General features: G+C 47.6%; 1 protein-coding gene across 3 annotated transcripts; it reads right to left on the bottom strand.

Annotated features, from left to right (window-relative positions):
- Positions 1–14: 14 nt before the first annotated feature.
- On the bottom strand, positions 15–17,877 carry DCTN2 (dynactin subunit 2). Of its 3 annotated transcripts, none has more exons than XM_033221549.1 (15): positions 17,573–17,877; positions 16,588–16,656; positions 8,560–8,565; positions 5,754–5,850; positions 5,489–5,550; positions 5,062–5,160; positions 3,977–4,137; positions 3,638–3,782; positions 2,926–2,991; positions 2,672–2,710; positions 2,419–2,496; positions 2,258–2,329; positions 1,917–2,019; positions 1,715–1,806; positions 15–472 (listed from the first exon to the last, which is right to left on the bottom strand). In XM_033221549.1, the coding sequence occupies exons 1-15, from the start codon at positions 17,606–17,608 to the stop codon at positions 386–388; spliced, it is 1,212 nt and encodes a 403-aa protein (XP_033077440.1). In that variant the 5' UTR covers positions 17,609–17,877; the 3' UTR covers positions 15–385. The 3 variants fall into 3 exon arrangements, with proteins under 3 accessions (XP_033077440.1, XP_033077442.1, XP_033077441.1); XM_033221551.1 differs by lacking the exon at positions 8,560–8,565 and adding an exon at positions 8,294–8,388; XM_033221550.1 differs by lacking the exon at positions 8,560–8,565.
- Positions 17,878–19,786: the final 1,909 nt, after the last annotated feature.

Here is a 19,786-nt window from a genome sequence, read left to right as displayed (position 1 = left end):
CAGCAGAGGCCACACAGAGTACAACAGCATTTAATGGTCAGAAACAGTTGTACAGTATTACAGTCAGCCACAGAAGCTGTGTTGGAGGACAAGACCCAATCCTTCCCCACACCAGGCAAAGCAGTATTGGACATGAGCTGGCATGTGGCTGGTCCCACGTCCTTATCCCCCAGGCCTGAGGGGAGACCACCTTCTAATAACCAACTCCTAGCTACCACTCTATTCATCAGGGGAGGGGTATAAACCCCACATGCAAGAAGAACCCTTGCCCCCAGTGTCAAATGGGATGGGGATGCTAGAGTTATAGTAAAGGGGAAACCCTATGTAAGCTGTTAACAGTTCACAGGGGTAGGGATTACCCCTGTTCTCCAGCTCCCAAATGTGCTCACTTTCCCAGCTTCTTCATCCGTTCATCAATGCTGGCAAAGTTCCCCTCAACTGTGGCCAGGTTTTCACGCATGGTTGTCTGCACCTACAAAGTGGTAGAGAGGTTTTATTCTTTGTCAGGTCCAGATGCTTAACTGGATGAGGACCTGAAGGAATTCTCTGAGAGAAGACAAGAAATGGAAGCAGTTTTATGGGCCACAGGGGGGATGTTTATAGCACCAATTTTCAAGCTACCCTTAGAGTACCACAGACCAAGCTCTAGGTGTGCCAAGCAGGCAGGACTCTTGAGAATTCCCATCCTGACTTCAACCAGAACAGTTTTTTAAAATCTGTTTCATGCAATGAGAGCTAAATAAGATTTTGTTGAAATGAGCGTTTCACTAGTTCAAAATGTTAGAAAACTGCTCTGGAGAAAGAGGATATTATTCTAAGTCCTTTATATATTTTTTCATTTATCTCAGTGATCCTGTGATTGATGCTGGTCTCTCGACTTTAATGCTCCTTCCAACACTGAGAATAGTGCCTCCAACAGAAATTGTGGACTTGCGGCCAGGTGCAGTGGCTCACACCTGTAATCCCAGCACTTTGGGAGGCTGAGGCGGGTGGATCACTTGAGGTCAGGAGTTTGAGACCACCCTGGACAACATGGTGAAACCCCGTCTCCACTAAAAAAAACAAAAATTAGGTGTGGTGGTGTGTGCCCTGTAATCCCAGCTACTCAATAGGCTGAGTCAGGAGAATCGCTTGAGCCTGGGAGGTGGAGGCTGCAGTGAGCTGAGATCGTGCCACTGCACTCCAGCCTGGGCGACAGCGAAACTCTGTCTTAAAAATAAAAAATAAAATAATAAAAAGAAATTGTGGACTTGCTGTGTGCCAGGCATTACTAAAAGAATGAAGGAACTAGGTGAGGCTCATTGTCCAGAGTCAGAAAGGAAGCAACAGAACCAGATTAGGGCCTGGCTTCTAACTTCAAAGCCCAGATTCCTTCCAGTGTACTGTGCTTATCAGGGAGAGTAAAGCTGAGACGACAGAGGGAAAGAGTGAGGTTTTATAAGAAAACATGTTCACTAGCCCCTAACAATTTGCCCATATTATTTCACCTCATCTATATAACTCTGAGGGAGGTATAATTTCCCAAATGGAAAGATGGAGGTTCATAGGTTAAGTTGTTGAAGGGCCTTCACATTGAAAACATGATGGAGTCTCCAGACCAACCCCCTGCCACAACACCATGCTACAAAATAGGCTACGGCAGAACCCTGTAACACTAGAGAACCTAGTTTGTACATGCTAGAAAAAGGAGGCAGATCAACAAAGGGGCACACACCTGGGTCAAGAGGGTGGTATTGTCCTTCAGGGAATTAGCAATCATCTGCTGGGTGGTATCCAAGTGTGTCAGGAGCTGACCAAACTGCATGGCTACAAAAGTAAGAAAAGTATGGTTGAGACTAGAATCCAAGATGAGGGAGGGGACCAAAAGTTGCCCATTTTTCAACTTCTCTTAGCACTCCTGGCAGCTGGCCTCCCACCTTGCTCATGTAGCTGCTTGATGGTGACAAGTCTCTGCACCAGCTCAGGGAGGGTGGAGGCAATGGGGCTCCAGCGCTGTATAGTTTCATATAGCTGGTGCACCTGAAGGGACACAATAGGGCCCACAGGGGATGGCTGAGGCAGCCAGGTCAGTAAGCACAGACTGCTACTTCACCATAGTGGGGAAAAGGATCAAGTGGGCAGAGGGAAGCACTGCCCTGACTTTCCCAGGTGATAAGAGCTTAATGAAGATGGGGAGTCAGTGTGTTCTCATGCTTTGACACTGCCACTCGGAGAACCTGAGGGAGTGGAAAGGAGATGGGAAAGTTGTCTTCCTGACCTTGCTTTGTGTATCTGCATCTTCCACAGAGGATTTATGCTTGGCAATCTCGTTCACCTTTCCCAGGACACTCTGAAAACACAGATTTTAAGGTGGATAGGGCATCCAGGGCTTCCAAAGTCCCAAGCTATCCATAATTTAATTTTTCCTCCATTTAATACCTGTAGCCGAGCCTCTACTTGATCCAAAACTGCAAGGTCCAGGGCGCTCACCTTTGCTTGCAACAGCTCTACAGTCTCCTGGGGATGGGAGTTGGGACAAGCATCATGAAGAGGAAAGGATCAGACTAGGAAGAGGCCTCCCATATTTCACTAAATTAATACATAGCTACAAACTCAAAAATAATCCTCAAAGCAAACCCAATCCCAATTATCCCCTCTGTAATCCAAACACTCCAATTTCTTCCAAACTCACCATGAGACAGGCTCCCTGTAGACCTGCAGAAAGGGGATTCTGGTGGGAAAGGGAGGGAAGAAGTCAGTGGTCCTTATATCTCCATGATTATCATCTTCTCCCATCTTTCCTGGTTCTAGCTGGGAACCCACTAGCTGATCTCTGTAACTGAAGCCCTTTGATGACTCCTCCCAGGCTTATGTGGAATGTTGTAGACCTTAAGGCCTAGAGTTGCAGGGTCTAAGGCTCAGATTATGTACAGGAGAACACCTGACCTGAGCATCCTGATCACAACGTACAGCTGCCTCCAGCTCTGTCAGGCGCTTTTCAAGTTCTGCGACCTAGTGGGAGGAAGGAGGTGAGATTTGCCGTCTGCTTCCCTGCTGCTGCAGTGGGAGGAATACGATCCTGTTCTACTCTGCGTGCCACTTGCCACCCCAAGGGACTCCTTTCCCTGGAACACATACCTAGCCACAATTTTAAAATCCTAACCGAAGGTAGATGGGCAAGGGAAACATAGAGAATGAGGCCACGTAAAGCGGCTAACGCCTGTAATCCCATCACTTTGGGAGGCCGAGGTGGGCGGATCACGAGGTCAGGAGATCGAGACCATCCTGGCTAACACGGTGAAACCCCATCTCCACTAAAAATACAAAAAATTAACCCAGCATGGTGGCGGGCGCCTGTAGTCCCAGCTATTCAGGAGGCTGAGGCAGGAGAATGGTGTGAACCCGGGAGGCGGAGCTTGCAGTGAGCTGAGATAGCACCACTGCACACCAGCCTGGGCAACAGAGCAAGACTGTGTCTCAGAAAAAAAAAAAAAGAAAGAAAAGAAAGAAACATAGAGAATGAGGAATCAGAAGAGGAATCAAGAGGAATCAGAGGAATCAGAAGCCTTCCCAGCACCCTCTCCTTGGAAAGAGACAGGAAAATCTCTAGGGCCACGTCTCCCCTTGGCTTCCCAACCAACACTGTATCCACACTTACTTTGGCAGCTTGAGAGAACTTGTCCTGCTCAGGCCGAGTGTGTAGTTCATAAGTGACAAGGCTGCTATCTGGGGGGGTCCCAGTGGTTCTTCCCCCTGAGCCACTTTTGCTGTTCTTCGTTGCTTCCAGCTGCAGCAGTAGGCGCCTAGTTAGGAGACCGAGTAATAATATCATGACTGGAAGGAGGAGGGTCAGTCACTCTCCCTCACTTTTGGCTCATAATCAGCATTAAGAAACATCTAGGCCACTTCTCTGCCACTTAGCACCCCTGTGAGTAGCTGGCTGAGTCCATCTACAATCCTAATCAGCAATGATTTTTCAACAAAGTAGGGTACCCACTTAGCCAGGGCGCCATCAGGGTCGGTAAGGTTGATTGCAGCATCTGGTCCCAGCAGCTTCTCCAGGTGGGAAGCAACCAGCTGCTGCTTCAGGGCTGCCAGCTGTTTAGCCAACACCACAGGGGTCAGCTTCTCCTCTGTGGCTGACTCCTTCACTGTCGTCTAGTGTGAAAAAAGGTAGAATCGGGGGATGGCAAGAATGAATCAAAAAGCAAAAAAACAGGTCAAGCCCTTTACAGGTAGTTGTAGCTGGAGGTCACTGGGATGGTTTTTAGCGTGACAGACTGCCCACCTGTATGTTGCACTGCATACAGATGGATGCATATTTCTTTTTTTTTTTTTTTTTTTTTTGAGGCGGAGTCTCGCTCTGTCGCCCGGACTGGAGTGCAGTGGCTGGATCTCAGCTCACTGCAAGCTCCGCCTCCCGGGTTTACGCCATTCTCCTGCCTCAGCCTCCCGAGTAGCTGGGACTACAGGCGCCCGCCGCCTCGCCCGGCTAGTTTTTTTGTATTTTTAGTAGAGACGGGGTTTCACTGTGTTCGCCAGGATGGTCTCGATCTCCTGACCTCGTGATCCGCCCGTCTCAGCCTCCCAAAGTGCTGGGATTACAGGCTTGAGCCACCGTGCCCGGCAAGATGGATGCATATTTCTAAACTCTGGAAACCTTAGCCCCTTTATCGAGGAGCTTAAGGAATCTTTCTATCTTTCTTTTGTTTTTTGAGATGGAGTATCGCTCTGTTGCCCAGGTTGGAGTGCAGTGGCATGATCTCTCACTGCAACCTCCACCTCCCGAGTTCAAGCAATTCTCCTGCCTTAGCCTCCCGAGTAGCTGGGATTACAGGCATGCACCACCACGCCTGGCTAATTTTTTGTATTTTTTTAGTACAGATGGGGTTTCATCATGTTGGCCTGGCTGGTCTTGAACTCCTGACCTCAGGTGATCTGCCCGCCTTGGCCTCCCAAAGTGGTAGGATTACAGGCGTGACCACCGTGCCCGGCCAGGCAGGGAATCTTTCTCTTCTTGCTTGAGGTCTTCCTCTACTGTGTAAGTCACAACAGAGAGGGGAGAAGAGAGTTTGTGGTTACCTTGATTTTTTCAACTTCAGTTGTCAGTTCTTGGACCTCATGCAGTAGGCGCTGGTACTTTTGCTGGGGTGTCTCCTTCACTCCCAGACCCTCTCCAAGCTAGAGAGCAAGCACAGAGGGTAATGTTATACATCTCATTATAGGGAGCCTCAAGAATTCATCCACACCCTGGGCCTAAGATATGATAAAGGTATCATATCCAATTGAGAATCCACAACACCCTAGTACCAAAGAACTGAGGATAGCCAGAGGGCTGGAGGCTCTCCAGAACAAACAGCAATGGGGTAGAGGTTCCCTGGCTGCATCCTGCTGCTTCCTCAGGAACAGAGGAGAAACAGAATCCCACCTGTATCCCTTGATCTCCCTACTACATGTCTGCTAGATAGGGTCACTACACCATTCCCATCAACACACACACACAACAAACCATCTCATATTCTCCAGATTCATATCCTGTCCTCTTGGTTTTTCCAATACGATCTGAGAAATCTGCCAAGAAAAGAAGATGGAACTGAAGACCTGATCTAGGCCCAAGGCAGTCATGGTCTTAGGTGACTGTCAGGGCTTCCATAAAAGATCTCCATGAGGGACCCCTTACCCTGAGCACAAGTCACTAAGACCTTAGGACAGGAAACCACTTCTCATGCTTACCCTCCAGTCTTCCCCCCACCCAACTTCCAGTCCAGTCTCACCAAGTCCCTTTGTCCCCACTCTCTTGTCCTTGAACTTGTCATAGGCAGCATTAGGATTGACAATGATGTGTTCCACACTTGTGCTTGTCAGCTCCTCCTGCAAGAATAGGGAGTTTAGGACACGGACAGACTCATTCCCACTCTAGAACTTACTCTACCCCACAAAATCCCCAAACCATTAGGTGACTGGGCCCTACCTGTCCAAGGGGAAAGAAGGGTGGCTGTATTCCAAGGTGCCTACCCAGGCTCAACCTAGGAAACTGAAGCTTCCTGGTAAATTTGGAGCCTCAGTTGTATAAATATTAACACCCTCATTCAACTGGGAACAGAGGGAGCATAACCTCCCCACCCTCTCTGTACATAAGCCTTCCCATCCCCCCACCCTACCCCTCCCAGTTGTCTGGCACACACCATGCACTCAAGGCAAGAAACCAACCTGACCTCTTTTAACCTCCCCCTCCCAAAAGTAAATCTCCTTGCCCGCTGAGCAAGTTCATTTTAATGCTAACCTCCTATCCTTGCTAGAAGGAAAGAGGAGGGAAGGCAGATAATCAAGCCACTAACCCTGAGTGTGAATATTAGGACTTTAAACCTGCTGAAGGTAAGACACAAGCTCTTAGTACAAAAAGAAGGCCAACAGAGGGCCTGACCAGAAGCCTGATTTCCAGGCTGCCATGAGGCCAGCAAATTCAGGGATAGGGAGAAGGGCCAAGGGCTTACTGGATTATCTTTATGGGACATCTCAGAAGCAACTAACATAGGCAATATCTGCTTGCCAAGAGTAGCCATGGGCAAGAGCCACATGTAAGCTCTGAAATGGAGATAGCCCAGCATCTCTTCAGAGATGCTGCAGCATCTGGTTTTTCTCCCTGACTCCTCTGCCGTGCTTTAAGCACTGAAGTTCTTCCAAAAACAGGGGACACAGTAGGTGGTAAAAGAGACTTCACCCTAGAAACTGAAGCAGAGGTTCCCTCCTTACTAGATATCTACATGCTGTTCAGATTCCAGTGACAACAGCAAGACTGCACCAAGCACTCCTGACTGCATGTCCCTTTTTCAATTGTCAGAAGCCTGACAGCTCCCAACAGAGTACTGATGGAAGTAGAAGGGAGACCCAGGAGTCCTTTTCTGTTGGGGATGACATTTCCACCATCTACAGGAGGAAGGCAAAATGAACCTTCCGTCTTTCACCTAGAACAATGGTTCTCACCCCAGGCTGCATGTTAGAATCACTTAGAAATTTTTTTTATTTTTATTTTTATTTTTTTAAGAGACAGCCAGGCAATGGCGGCTCAAGCCTGTCTGTAGTCCCAGCACTTTGGGAGGCCGAGGCGGGTGGATCACTTGGAATTCGGGTCCAAGTGATCCACCCACCTTGGCTTCCCAAAGTTCGGCCAAGGCGGGTGGATCTCAGGAGTTCAAGACCAGCCTGGGCAACATAGGGAAATCCCATCTCTATAAAAAATATAAAATAGCTGGGTATTGTGGCACATGCCTGTGGTCCCAGCTACTCAGGAGGCTGAGGTGGAAGGGTCACTTGAGCCTGGCAGGTGGAGGTTGCAGTGAGCAGAGATCATGCCACTGCACTCCAGCCTGGGCAACAGAGTGAGACCCTGTCTCAAAAAAAAAAAAAAAAAAAGAAAAGAAAAGAAAAGAAAAAGAGAAAAGAAAAAAAAAAAAAAAAAAAGGCCTGGGCCCACTTCTAGAGATTCTAATCTGGGGTAGGGCCAGGTGATTCTAACCTACAGCCAGGACTGAGAACCTCTGCCTCTGTGTACGTATGTGGGGAAAGGGTGTGAGGGGGACATGGTGGGACATCATTGAGAAAGAAAAGCAGATAGAAGGAAGCTCCTTCCTTCATTTCTGCTCTATTAGTCAGAACAGGAATCAGTGTGGGTGGCAGCTTTAAAAATAAGGGAAGAAGGGGGAAAGGACAAACTATCAACTTTGATCTTTACCTCTTCCTCAGGGAATTACTGGGCAAAGGGGCAAGAGCTATAGATCAAGGGAAAACAAAAGGACTCAATGTCCCATATGCCAGTGCCCGGAAGAGACATTTGAGTCCCCAGTGATTATCTCTTTAACCTGTTCTGAAATGTTACGGCCAGAACACCCACCCATCTAATAGCTGTGTGGTCTCTGGCCTCTTATCAACTGAGAAGAGCTCAGGCTAAGGATAGACAACCATCTTCTCTGAAGTTCATACTCAGGAATATGCCACTTCTCCCTGTGAAAGCCCCAATCCAGGCCAATCCCACCCATCCTCTTTTGTTTAATCCTCTTAAAAAAGAGGAATGGGAGGCATAACCTACAGACCCAGGAAAAAAATTAATCAGAGCTACCATTTATTAAGCCCTTATTATGGGCGGGCACTATGCAGATGGGAACCTACTTTCTTATTTATGTTCCTAAGTAGTGAAAGCAGGGAGTAAAAGAGGGTCAACACACAGACGGTGAGTCTCAGAGGTTCTGGACAGTCACAGGGACAGACAGCATTTTCATTCCTGCTATAGGAGAGTGTCCTGGGCCAGTTGGGCTACCTGGCGCTGTCATCCTCTGGAGCCTCTCCAAGGCTGTGGCCTGGGGGCACGCTCTAGTCCTCCAGTAGCACCTACTCCAGCAGTGTCTTGAAGATCTGGGGCATGAGTTGGGGGCAGTATAATTACAGTGACTTGTGAGATAGGAGAAGGCTGGGTGTGGGACTGAATAGAGGAACGAAAGATTTAATAGTGTCTAAAGGACAGAGAAACAACTGCTCATCATAGCACACCCCGTTAAAAAGCAGATGAAAGGTCAGGCTTCTTACCAGCTCCTTGTGGTTTCCCCAGAGGTGAGAAAATCAAAAGAGTTAAAAGGAAAGGGAGTGGGGGAATGGGGATGAGGGAGGGAAAAAAAAGACAAAATTGTTATTAGCAAATTGTCACATGCACTACATGACAGTCTTCAAACACACTGCACCACAGGGCCCCAGGGGAGCCTAGTGAAATTTAGGGGCCAAGAAATTTCAGCTGGGGTCACCATATACCCCAAGAGAAAGAACAGCATGAGACCCTTTTCCCTCTGGTGGTGAGGATGTCATGAAGCGTTGCCATTAACAGCAGCAGTTTAGGATCATCTGAAAACTAGGAGTTAGATGTTACAAGCCAGTGGCATGGAATAGGAAACTGGGAAGAGAAGGCTGAGGTGGCGGGGAAGCTATTAGAAATGGCAGAAGATGAAGCAGAAGTTAAGAGATTCTTAGGACTTGTAGCTGATAGAGGGTCAATAATTCTCAGGAGAGGAGTTCCCCTTCTTAGTTCATGGCCCTTGTCTTCCTATCTCTTGGTTTCTCTAGCTGTGAAAAATCAGACATTTGGATGGCAGAATCAGTCACAATGAGAGCGATCAGGTAGGAAGTCTGATAAGACTTTAGGTGAGACAGAACAAAATATGTCAGGTACAGATGGTGAGTTTAAGGAATGATGAAATACCTAAGTATAGATCCATTCTCATTTCCTCCTGCAAGGGAAGAGGCAGGGCTGCTCCTGGTCCCTCACGCAGCCTGGCATGTTTGCCTCCACCTTGAGTGGTTGATAACTCACCCCGCAGCTCCGAGGGATCCAGAGCAATTCTGCCATGATGGGTCCAGGGGACACCAAGATTCACAGCTACCAGCGCATGTGCAGAACATGTTTCTTCAACCCTCTGTTCACAAGATTCACAGGGGTTGGAGGGTAGACAAGGGGGAAGGCTGAGAGTATTTCCAAGAGGCCTTATTTGAGTCTGGGCAACATAGATAAGGCTCCCACTTCCAGGCAAGGCTGGTTTAGAACTGCCAGGAGGGGATATCCAGTGGTATGCCCTGCCTTTCTAGGAGCTCTGCGGATGGGTAGATGGAAGTATGGAAGGTTTAGGATGGTTGTGTGCATATGAAAAAACATGGTGGGATTAAAAACAAGTGCTTCCTTTCACCAGTATTTCATCTAGATACCTCTGACCCACAACCTCTCCGTTCCCTAGATGATGCTAGGGTCCCAGCCAAGATTCCTCTTTCTGCCAGGCACAGTGTTTCACGTCTGTAATCCCAGCACTTTGGGAGGGCGAGGCGGGTGGATCACTTGAGGTCAGGAGTTTGAGACCAGCCTGGCCACCATGGTGAAACCCCATCTCTACTAAAAATACAAAATCAGCCAGGCGTGGTGGTGGGCACCTATAATCCCAGCTACTCAGGAGGCTAAGACAGGAGAATCGTGTGAACCCGGGAGGTGGAGGTTGCAGTTGAACCCAGGAGGCGGAGGTTGTAGTGAGCCGAGATCATGCCACTGCACTCTGGCCTGGGCGACAGAGTGAGACTCTGTCTCAAAAAAAAAAAGATTACTCTTTCAGTTCAGGGTAGAGGTGGCTCCAGGTCCTGTCCTGTGGTTGAGGCTGGGATGTCTCTGCATAGAGTGGGCATAAGCACCCATAGGTGCACACATGCAAACACAAAGGAGAAATACACACACTATACCTTTCTCTGATTTGTCCCACCAAGCTAAAACCAGCTTGGGAGAAACTCAAGGAGAGAGAGAAGACAATGGGCCATAAGCTCAAGTTCAAACCAAGTGAACTGGGCAGAATAGGGAGGACAGAAAATCAAAGAAAAGGAAAAGTGGTATATTAGTTTGCAGATAGTATATACCACCTCCAGGTCTGTCCTATGGGTGGGTTGAAGGATAATGAGATTTTAGGCACGATTCCTGCATAACTTGCAGTAGTACTAGTCACCTTGATTGGAAGATTTCAAGTGCCCTGATCCCGGGTGCCAGCTTACCTAGTGTGACTCCCAGACCCCCCAGGGCTGTTTGGCTAAGTGGCTATGCCTCAGAGGGCAAGACCTGAGGTTCTAAATCAGACAGGGAAAGTGGCCACTGCTATTCTCTGAGCCTATTCAGGCTATACGCCAACACTGCAGCCGGGGGACTTCAAAACCATGATGACAAGGAAGATGGACAGAGCTGTAGAGTAAAACTGTCCGGGATGGATCAATATATTGCTGACCATCCATCCATCCATTGCAAAAGGAGGGGTGCAGAAACAGAAAGACTCACAAAAGCACAAATAATCCAAGTTATTATCTTACAATTGCATATAAACCTCCTTCTGATCCCATTTACATTTCTCTGAAGACCTAGCATAGGGGAATATTAAAATTAGTTTTTCCCAGAGATAATCCACATACAGCCAAGAACTGAGGACTGTGGCTGTCATCCTTTTTGTTCTCTATCCTTGTCTAGAATAGCTAAAAGTCATTCCATAAAAAATATCTTCATTTGATCTTAGTCTGAGGAGGAGAAAGGCAATTCTCTTCTAACTCCAGCCCCTAAATGCCTCATGTTCAAAAGCATTTATAGCCTCCATGCTTCTATCCCATCCTCCATTGGACAGTTTTACTCTGCAGACCTCACAAGGGGAAGAGACAATGATTCATGGATCATAGCTGTTTCTAACCCTTGATTAATGATCTTTAAACATAAGGCCAGCAGGACCCTCAGTGACCCAGCCAGGGACTCACTGGAATTTAAAACAATTAGCTACAACAATAGCACAGTGGCAGAACATTGCATGCGAGATGGCAGATGAAAAAAACATGCAGAGAAGAAGCATTGAATGGTCTTACTTGTGCAAACTAGTGTCCAGGCAAGGTGGTGAGGAGGGAGGATGGGGGAAGCATTAGGAAAAACTCAGGTAAGTTCAAGTGTGCCAACAGTCAATGAACACAATCAAGCATACTCCAGGATCTTCTAAACTGTAAGGAAGAGACCTACTGTTTCTCATCTCAGGAGTGTCCAGTAATATCTACCTTTTGGAGAAATGAAGCCTCTGCCAGGGCCACCTCAAACTATGGCTAGGTCATTTTTTCCCCTTTTACTGGGGGTAGTTACGCCATAAAGAGAGAAGCTAAATTGTTTCTAATGAGATTTTTCTTAATTTACTTCCCTTATTCCAGCAGTTCAAAAGCCATTAGCAGAAAGCCTTACCCACCCAAGGCAGGCGGTGGGCCCAGGGGTTAGAGTGGGGGTGTGTGTGGGTGGAATTCTATTTGGGAATTAGTTTTCCAAACATTTTAAGAAAAATCTCCAAGCAAGCCTATTGCCCCAATTAACCTGGCAGTGTCTGAAGTGCAAAGAGATCTTCCCAGATTGAGGAGGAAAGGGCTACAGCCTGCGCACTTTCCTGGTTCTAGAAGATTTTACTTCCTGATAAAATTGTTTTAAAGGGACAGTAGAAAAATCAGGATTGGCCAGGCACGGTTGGCTCATGCTTGTAATCCCAGCACTCTGGGAGGCCGAGGTGGGTGGATCACCTGAGGTCAGGGGTTCGAGACCAGCCTAGCCAACATGGTGAAACCCTGTCTCTACTAAAAACACAAAAAAATAGCCGGGTGTGGTGATGGACACCTGTAATTCCAGCTACTCGGGAGGCTGAGGCAGGAGAATCTCTTGAACTCGGGAGGTGGAGGTTGCAGTGAGCCAAGATCACGCCATTGCACTCCAGCCTGGGCAAAAAGAGTGAAATTCCATCTCAAAAAAAAAAAAAAAAAAAAAAAAAAATCAGGATCATCTGTAGCAAACTTTAAATCTTTTATGCTTTCCTCCCCTATCCTCCCCACTATGGGAATCAGAAAATGTTTATGTTTAAGTTAAATTAGCAATTTAAATCTTTAAGGGATGTCTGAGGACATTTTTCCTTCAGTAGCCCAATTTCTTCCACAGTGGAGGAATCCGAGGAAGAAAGTTATGGAGCAGTGGGGTCGACACAACTTGACTATTCCTTCAGACAGAAATCTGGAGACCTGGCTGGCATGGTAGCTCACGCCTGTAATCCCAGCACTTTGGGAGGCCAAAATGGCTGGATCACTTGAGGCCAGGAGTTCGAGACCAGCATGGTCAACATGGTGAAACCCCATCTCTACTAAAAATACAAAAAGTTAGCCAGATGGGGTGGCGCATGCCTGTAATTCCAGCTACTCGGGAGGCTGAGGCAGGAGAATCACTTGAACTGGGGAGGCAAAGGTTGCAGTGAGCCAAGATTGTGCCACTGCCCTCTGGCCTGGGGGAAAGAGTGAGACTCTGTCTCAAAAAACAGAAATAAATCTGGAGACCCCTTGAAAGGTTCCACAAGAGGCTGTCCATATTGGTTGTCTCTAGGGAAGAGAACTGAGTGGTGGTAGGCAGGGGTGGGAGGCAGATTTTTCACTACTTAGCCTTGAATCCTCTGTTCCCTGTGCATATCTTACCTACTTTAAAAACTGAGAAAATTAAAGTTGAAAATAATCTGAAGATTAAGGCAGAGAATGCTGTTGTCAGGGGTTAAGAAGGTGACTGAGGCTGGACACGGTGGCTCACGCCTGTAATCCCAGCACTTTGGGAGGCCAATGCAGGCGGATCACGAGGTCAGGAGATCGAGACCATCCTGGCTAACATGGTGAAACCCCATCTCTACTAAAAACACAAAAAAATTAGCCAGGCATGGTGGTGGGCGTCTGTAGTCCCAGCTACTTGGGAGGCTGAGGCAGGAGAATGGCGTGAACCCGGGAGGTGGAGCTTGCAGTGAGCCAAGATCACGCCACTGCATTCCACCCTGGCGACAGAGCGAGACTCCGTCTCAAAAAAACACACAAAAAAAGGTGACTGAAAATCTCATGGTTCAGCCACAAGACAGGTCATGTGCACTGTCACTCATACTAGGTCTTGGGCAGGTAGGCAGGAAACAGACAGGCTGCTGGTGAGATCCCAGGCCTCATGGACATGACATTTCTAGATTATCTAAGCATACAATTCACTGCTCCTCAAATTGCATATTTACGTCAGTATTAAAAGCAGCGGCAGAGCCATTACTCAGCTGACTTCCCGAAAGCTGCAAGCCCCATAGGGACATGCCGGGGCCAGAGACATTAGCTGACATCAGGAAACATCTTGGCTTTTAGGGCTCCTGACGCGGCTGAAGGTCTGCCCACCCCATTCCTCCCTAGTGACAGAGAGTCACTTAGCTGAGCTTTAGGTGACAGAAACAATTAGACTCTTCTTCTATTTGCCATTTAGCTCATATGCACTTCTATACTGGCACCCTGGGCAATATGCCACAGGAAATGAACACTCACGGTATCCTCTCCTCATCAGCCATCGCACTAGATGCTACTAAAATAGGCTGTTCAGGCTCTGGGGGAGAAACAGCCACTCAGAGCTGCACAGTCAGGTTCTTCCACACCTGGAATGGGTGTCATCTCCTTTTTATTAAGAGATATCCCAGTATCTTCAAACAGGAATGACAATATATATATTTTTTTGTTTAGAAAGGGGATTACTGTGAAACTACCTGTTTGTATCACAGTCAGCGACAAAAGGAAAGAGTTCTATTCATTATCTCACCATGAAGGGCAGAAGCCTAAGCCTAAGTTGAATAGTCTGAACTGTGGTAGTGCAGTCAAGTTCTCAGCGTACAGCTATCCCTTGGCAACTGTGGGAGACTGCTTGCAGGACCTCCCTTGATACCAAAATCTGCACATGTTCACATCTTCTGTATAAATTGGCACAGTATCTGCATATAGCCTACACACATCCTCTTGTATACTTTAAATCATATCTAGATTACTTAAAATATCTAGTACAATGTAAATGCTATGTAAATAGTTGTTATATTGTGTTTTTAAATTTTTTTTTTTTTTTTATACTTTAAGTTCTAGGGTACATGTGCACAACATGCAGGTTTGTTACATATATATACATGTGCCATGTTGGTGTGCTGCACCCATTAACTCATCATTTACATTAGGTATATCTCCTAATGCTATCCCTCCCTCCTACCCCCTCCCCACAATAGGACCCAGCGTGTGATGCTTCCTTTCCTGTGTCCAAGTGATCTCCTTGTATTCTTTCTATTGTTGTAATGGTTTTTTTTGAGACAGAGTCTTGCTGTTGCCCAGGCTGGGGTGCAGTGGCGCAATCTCGGCTCACTGCAACCTCCACTTCCCGGGTTCAAGCAATTCTCCTGCCTCAGCCTCCCTAGTAGCTGGGGCTGTAAGTGCTCGCCACCACACTTTGCTAATTTTTGTATTTTTTAGTCGAGATGGGGTCTCGAACTCCTGACCTCAAATGATCCACCTGCCTCAGCCTCCCAAAGTGCTGGGATTATAGGTATGAGCCACCACATCAGGCCTATTTTTTATTTTTAAAAAATATTTTCCGGCCGGGCGCGGTGGCTCAAGCCTGTAATCCCAGCACTTTGGGAGGCCGAGACGGGCGGATCACGAGGTCAGGAGATCGAGACCATCCTGGCTAATACGGTGAAACCCCGTCTCTACTAAAAATACAAAAACTAGCCGGGCGAGGTGGCGGGCGCCTGTAGTCCCAGCTACTCGGGAGGCTGAGGCAGGAGAATGGCGGAAACCCGGGAGGCGGAGCTTGCAGTGAGCTGAGATCCGGCCACTGCACTCCAGTCCGGGCGACAGAGCGAGACTCCGCCTCAAAAAAAAAAAAAAAAAAAAAAAAATATTTTCCATTCGTGGTTGATTGAATCCATGGGTTTAGAACCCATAAACACAGAGAACCACTGTATACACTCCTATTCTGTGAGGACAGAGGCAGCTTCCTATAAGATGCCTCTTGGAGTGACAGGTGCACACCCAGGTCCTTGAGCAACAACATCATCTGCATTATCTCCAAGATACTCAAGCTTGGGGGATAGATTGGCATGCCAGCAAATACGGAAGCCACAAGGAACACACCACTGGGAGAAGGGACAGAGAAGGTGTTTCCCACAATGTAAGAACCACTTCCACATGGGGGAGGTCAAGTAAGAAATAAGTGAGTACGCCAAGCCATACATTGTAAGCCAGCAGTCAGCATTCCCCAGAACTAACCAGCCCCACAGACAATAGCCACAGGACTTACAGACAAGCAAACTGAGCCTGCATATTGCAATGACTCTTGGACACACCTTTACTGAGAACTCACATTACCAATGTGATCCCAGCCCAGCTCTCTTCAGAAATAATAGAACCTAAAACACATCCTATAAACACTCCCCTTGGCACTTAAACAGAGTTTTTACTATGTTGATTTCCATTCACTCAATTTTGTTGTTTTTTCTTTTTCCTTCTATATGTTTCCTATATGTATCCTAATTCCCCATTAGTCTGGGGCTCACTGGGGGCAGTGACATTTCTTCCTCTGCATTGCACACACACACAAAAAACACAGAATGAACACATTCAATAAACCATGCTAAGTGTTTCCCCTCACAGTTAAAATGTGTCCGCACCTAAGTACTCCATCCTCAGAGTTCTCAGATCTAAAATTGCAACCACAGTCTCACCTCTGCTGATATGAAATTCTTCCTCAAATTTGTTTTACTCTAAAATCTTGGAATGACTTTCTTAATTCCTTGCCCAGTGGATACTGGGTATTCATATTTTAAAAGTATTTCTCTATATTTCAAAGTCTAGTTCTCAGTAGCAGTTTATTACAAGTGCCCAGGCTTCATGATTCATTTCCATGGGTTAGAACCCAGGGGCCTAAGTCACTAGCCCCAAATCTGTTTTGAGATATTTCAATTTCATTTAAAAGGTCCAAGGATCAGGGCTTTGCAAACAGATGTTGTTAGCTGTAATTCCACTGACATGACTCTCCCTCCTGCCGTTGCTCATTGGTGGCTGCAAGCCCAGCAAGGTCTTTTCAAGTCCTGCAACCTATATACCACCCAGGCTGGGGTTGGCATACCCGCTTATTGCTGTAGCTCCCCAGAGAAAGGGAAGGACCTGTCTAGGGGAGAAAGGTCAGAGTTCGCAGGAATCTGTGGCAGCACACATTCTTACCGCATCAAACTCCGCTTGATCATCCTCAGGTAGGTCGCTGGTTTCATAAACATCTGGCTCATTCCTGGCCTGCAGGTAGAAGCAGTGACCACCCAACCTCACTACCCAGCATCGCAACACTCCTTACCCCACTCCATTTGAATAAGCTAACGGAGAAGGCAGGGTGTAATGCCAGGGTTCTGTCCTTTCTTCTCCACCTGCCCCGTGAGTCAACAGTATGTCAGTTCCCATGTCTCAAGGGGTGGGGATGACAGCGGAGACAACTGGGACCTGACAGTAAACGGTGAGTGTAAGTGATAGCAACGATGTTACCCTAAATCTAGAAGCGGGCAGGACCTTGGCAATCACCACTGCCGAAGAAGGTGAGGGCTATCCTCCAATTAGGCCCTGTACACCACTACCCTGGCACAAGGATTGAGAGTGACTCAGGACCTTAGTACTCAAAGTCCTGTGTCCCAACCCGCACCTTGAGAAGCAGGCAGGGCAGCACAAAAGGTACACGCCAGGATTGTCATGGGAGTGGGAGGTGGGGGAGGGCACAGGTTCCCCCAAGGATAGAGCTCCCCATCTGGCACAAGAGGGTTCTGCCATGGTAACCTTTTCCTTGTCAGGATGAAGGTAATCGCTAAGTGGTCTGGTGTGTGTGTCTGGGGTAGGGAGGTGGGGGTCTTATGGAGAGATTTGGCGTGGGCATGGGCGGCGCTGACACAGATGGTGGAAACACTCGGGCACAAGCGGTCAGTACCCGGAGTACGCCGAGCTACCGGCGACTGCCGTAAAGGGGGCCTGGTGAGCCGTCAGGCGGCCCGGCCCGATTGGGTCAGAAGACTTTGGGGGGTGCTGCGGCCGGTAGGAGAACGAGCCGCGGGAGCCCTTGGGCGGAGGATGGGCTGCAGGCGGGAGGGGTCGCGGGCTGGTTTCTGTTGGGGGTCCTTGGGAGGTCGGGGGCGCGGTCCTGGGAAGCCGGGGCCGGCCTTGTACTCACAATGCCGGGAAGGTCGGCGTATTTAGGGTCCGCCATGGCGGCGGCGAGACGGGGCTGGGGGACCGTTGCCTCGGAGGAGCCGGGGCCGGTGTTCGGATAGGGGAGAGGCTGGGTTCGGGTCCCGGGCTAAGGCGGCGGCAAAGGGAGCGGCAGATGAGCAGGAAGTCTCGCGACAGCAGTAGCACAGCAGAAGGGTAAAGCAAAAGTCGCGAGAACAGCCCTGCTGCCTCACCCCTGGAGAGGCAGGGACTGGGGAGGACGAGGCCAGGGAATGAGGTAATGGCCAGGGGACGCCGCCAAGGATTGTGGGATGTGTAGTTTTGGTGTACCGGAGCTTGGGCGGGGAGCGACAATAACGAACCTTGGGGAGCTATTTCAGCAAGTCAGTGAAAGAACATTTATAATTCCTGTTTTGGGCTCCCAGGAATAAAATGACTAGATTAAATCATACAGCTAGTCATATTGTGACACAGCCAGGGTTTCAAAAACAATAAGTTTGCTTGATACTGTGTATTATAAAAACAAAATAAGCCGGGCGCGGTGGCTCAAGCCTGTAATCCCAGCACTTTGGGAGGCCGAGACGGGCGGATCACGAGGTCAGGAGATCGAGACCATCCTGGCTAACACGGTGAAACCCCGTCTCTACTAAAAAAATACAAAAAGCTAGCCGGGCAAGGTGGCGGACGTCTGTAGTCCCAGCTACTCGGGAGGCTGAGGCAGGAGAATGGCGTAAACCCGGGAGGCGGAGCTTGCAGTGAGCTGAGATCCGGCCACTGCACTCCAGCCCGGGCGACAGAGCGAGACTCCGTCTCAAAAATAAATAAATAAATGAAACAAAATAAAAACAAGAAGTAAAATTTAGTAAACGCTTAGTGTATGTTAGGAATGAAAAAGTTAGGCAATCTTCTCAAGTAAGGGCTTTCAGATAATTTGCATTTTAGATAATAAGTAGGTGTGTGTGTGTGGTGTGTGGTGTATGGTGTGTGTGGGTGTGTGTGGGTATACTAACACCCGAATAATTATGTATCTGAAATTCAACTTTAACTGGGCATCCTGTTTTTGTTTTTTGTTTTTCAAATCTGGCAATCTTTCTTACCTGAAGTTCATAAATAGATAAATGCTGTCTCCATGTCTGTCTGAACACTCTCTGTGCTCTTAACCACTTTGTTAATAGTTCTCAGACTTTTATTTATTTTTCAATTTTTTCAATTTTGTGGGTACACAGTAGCACAGTAGGTGTATGTATTTATGGGACACATGAGATATTTTGATACAGGCATGCAATGTGAAATGAGCACATCATGGAGAAGAGGGTATCCATCCTCTCAAGCATTTATCCTTTAAGTTACAAATAATCCAATTACACTCAAGTTATTTAAAAATGTACAATTGGCCGGGCGCGGTGGCTCAAGCCTGTAATCCCAGCACTTTGGGAGGCCGAGACGGGCGGATCACGAGGTCAGGAGATCGAGACCATCCTGGCTAACACGGTGAAACCCCGTCTCTACTAAAAATACAAAAAACTAGCCGGGCAAGGTGGCGGACGCCTGTAGTCCCAGCTACTCGGGGGGCTGAGGCAGGAGAATGGTGTAAACCCGGGAGGCGGAGCTTGCAGTGAGCTGAGATCCGGCCACTGCACTCCAGCCTGGGAGACAGAACCAGACTCCGTCTCAAAAAAAAAAAAAAAAAAAAAAGTACAATTGAGTTATTCTTGACTATAGTCACCCTATTGTGCCATCAAATAGTAGGTCTTACTATGCTTTCTAATTTTTTGTACCTATTCACCATTCTTACCTCCCGTTCTCAAACTTTTAAATTTCATCGTTCAGTAAAATTAAAACAACCACAAACCTTGAAGATTTACTTTCTTATCAAGTAAGTATATTACAAACAGAAAACCTACTGTTTACTGTCACAATCATTACTTGGTAGAAAAGCAGGAAGGACACACTCAGAACAAAAGATAGTCTTTTGAAACTTATCAAATCCAGCTTTATATTAAACAAACAAACAAACAAAAACAACTCACCATTGTTCTTTTGGAGGTGAGGGCATACTCAGTGAACTTTTGTCTCTGACCAGTGACCCTCCATGGACTGGCATTTTGAAACCCCTTTGCTAAAGATGCCACCTTGGAGGCCCTGGGGACCCAAGAATGGGATGTTTCCCAGGATGTTTCCTGAGCTTGCAGGATGCTGCAACACTTAGAAATTG

The sequence above is a fragment of the Trachypithecus francoisi genome, unplaced genomic scaffold (genome assembly GCF_009764315.1).
Source record: "Trachypithecus francoisi isolate TF-2019V2 unplaced genomic scaffold, Tfra_2.0 Lachesis_group11, whole genome shotgun sequence".
Lineage (NCBI taxonomy): Eukaryota > Metazoa > Chordata > Mammalia > Primates > Cercopithecidae > Trachypithecus > Trachypithecus francoisi.
The sequence above is the reverse complement of the archived record's forward strand: the minus strand, read 5'-3'. Positions and strand labels throughout refer to the sequence as shown.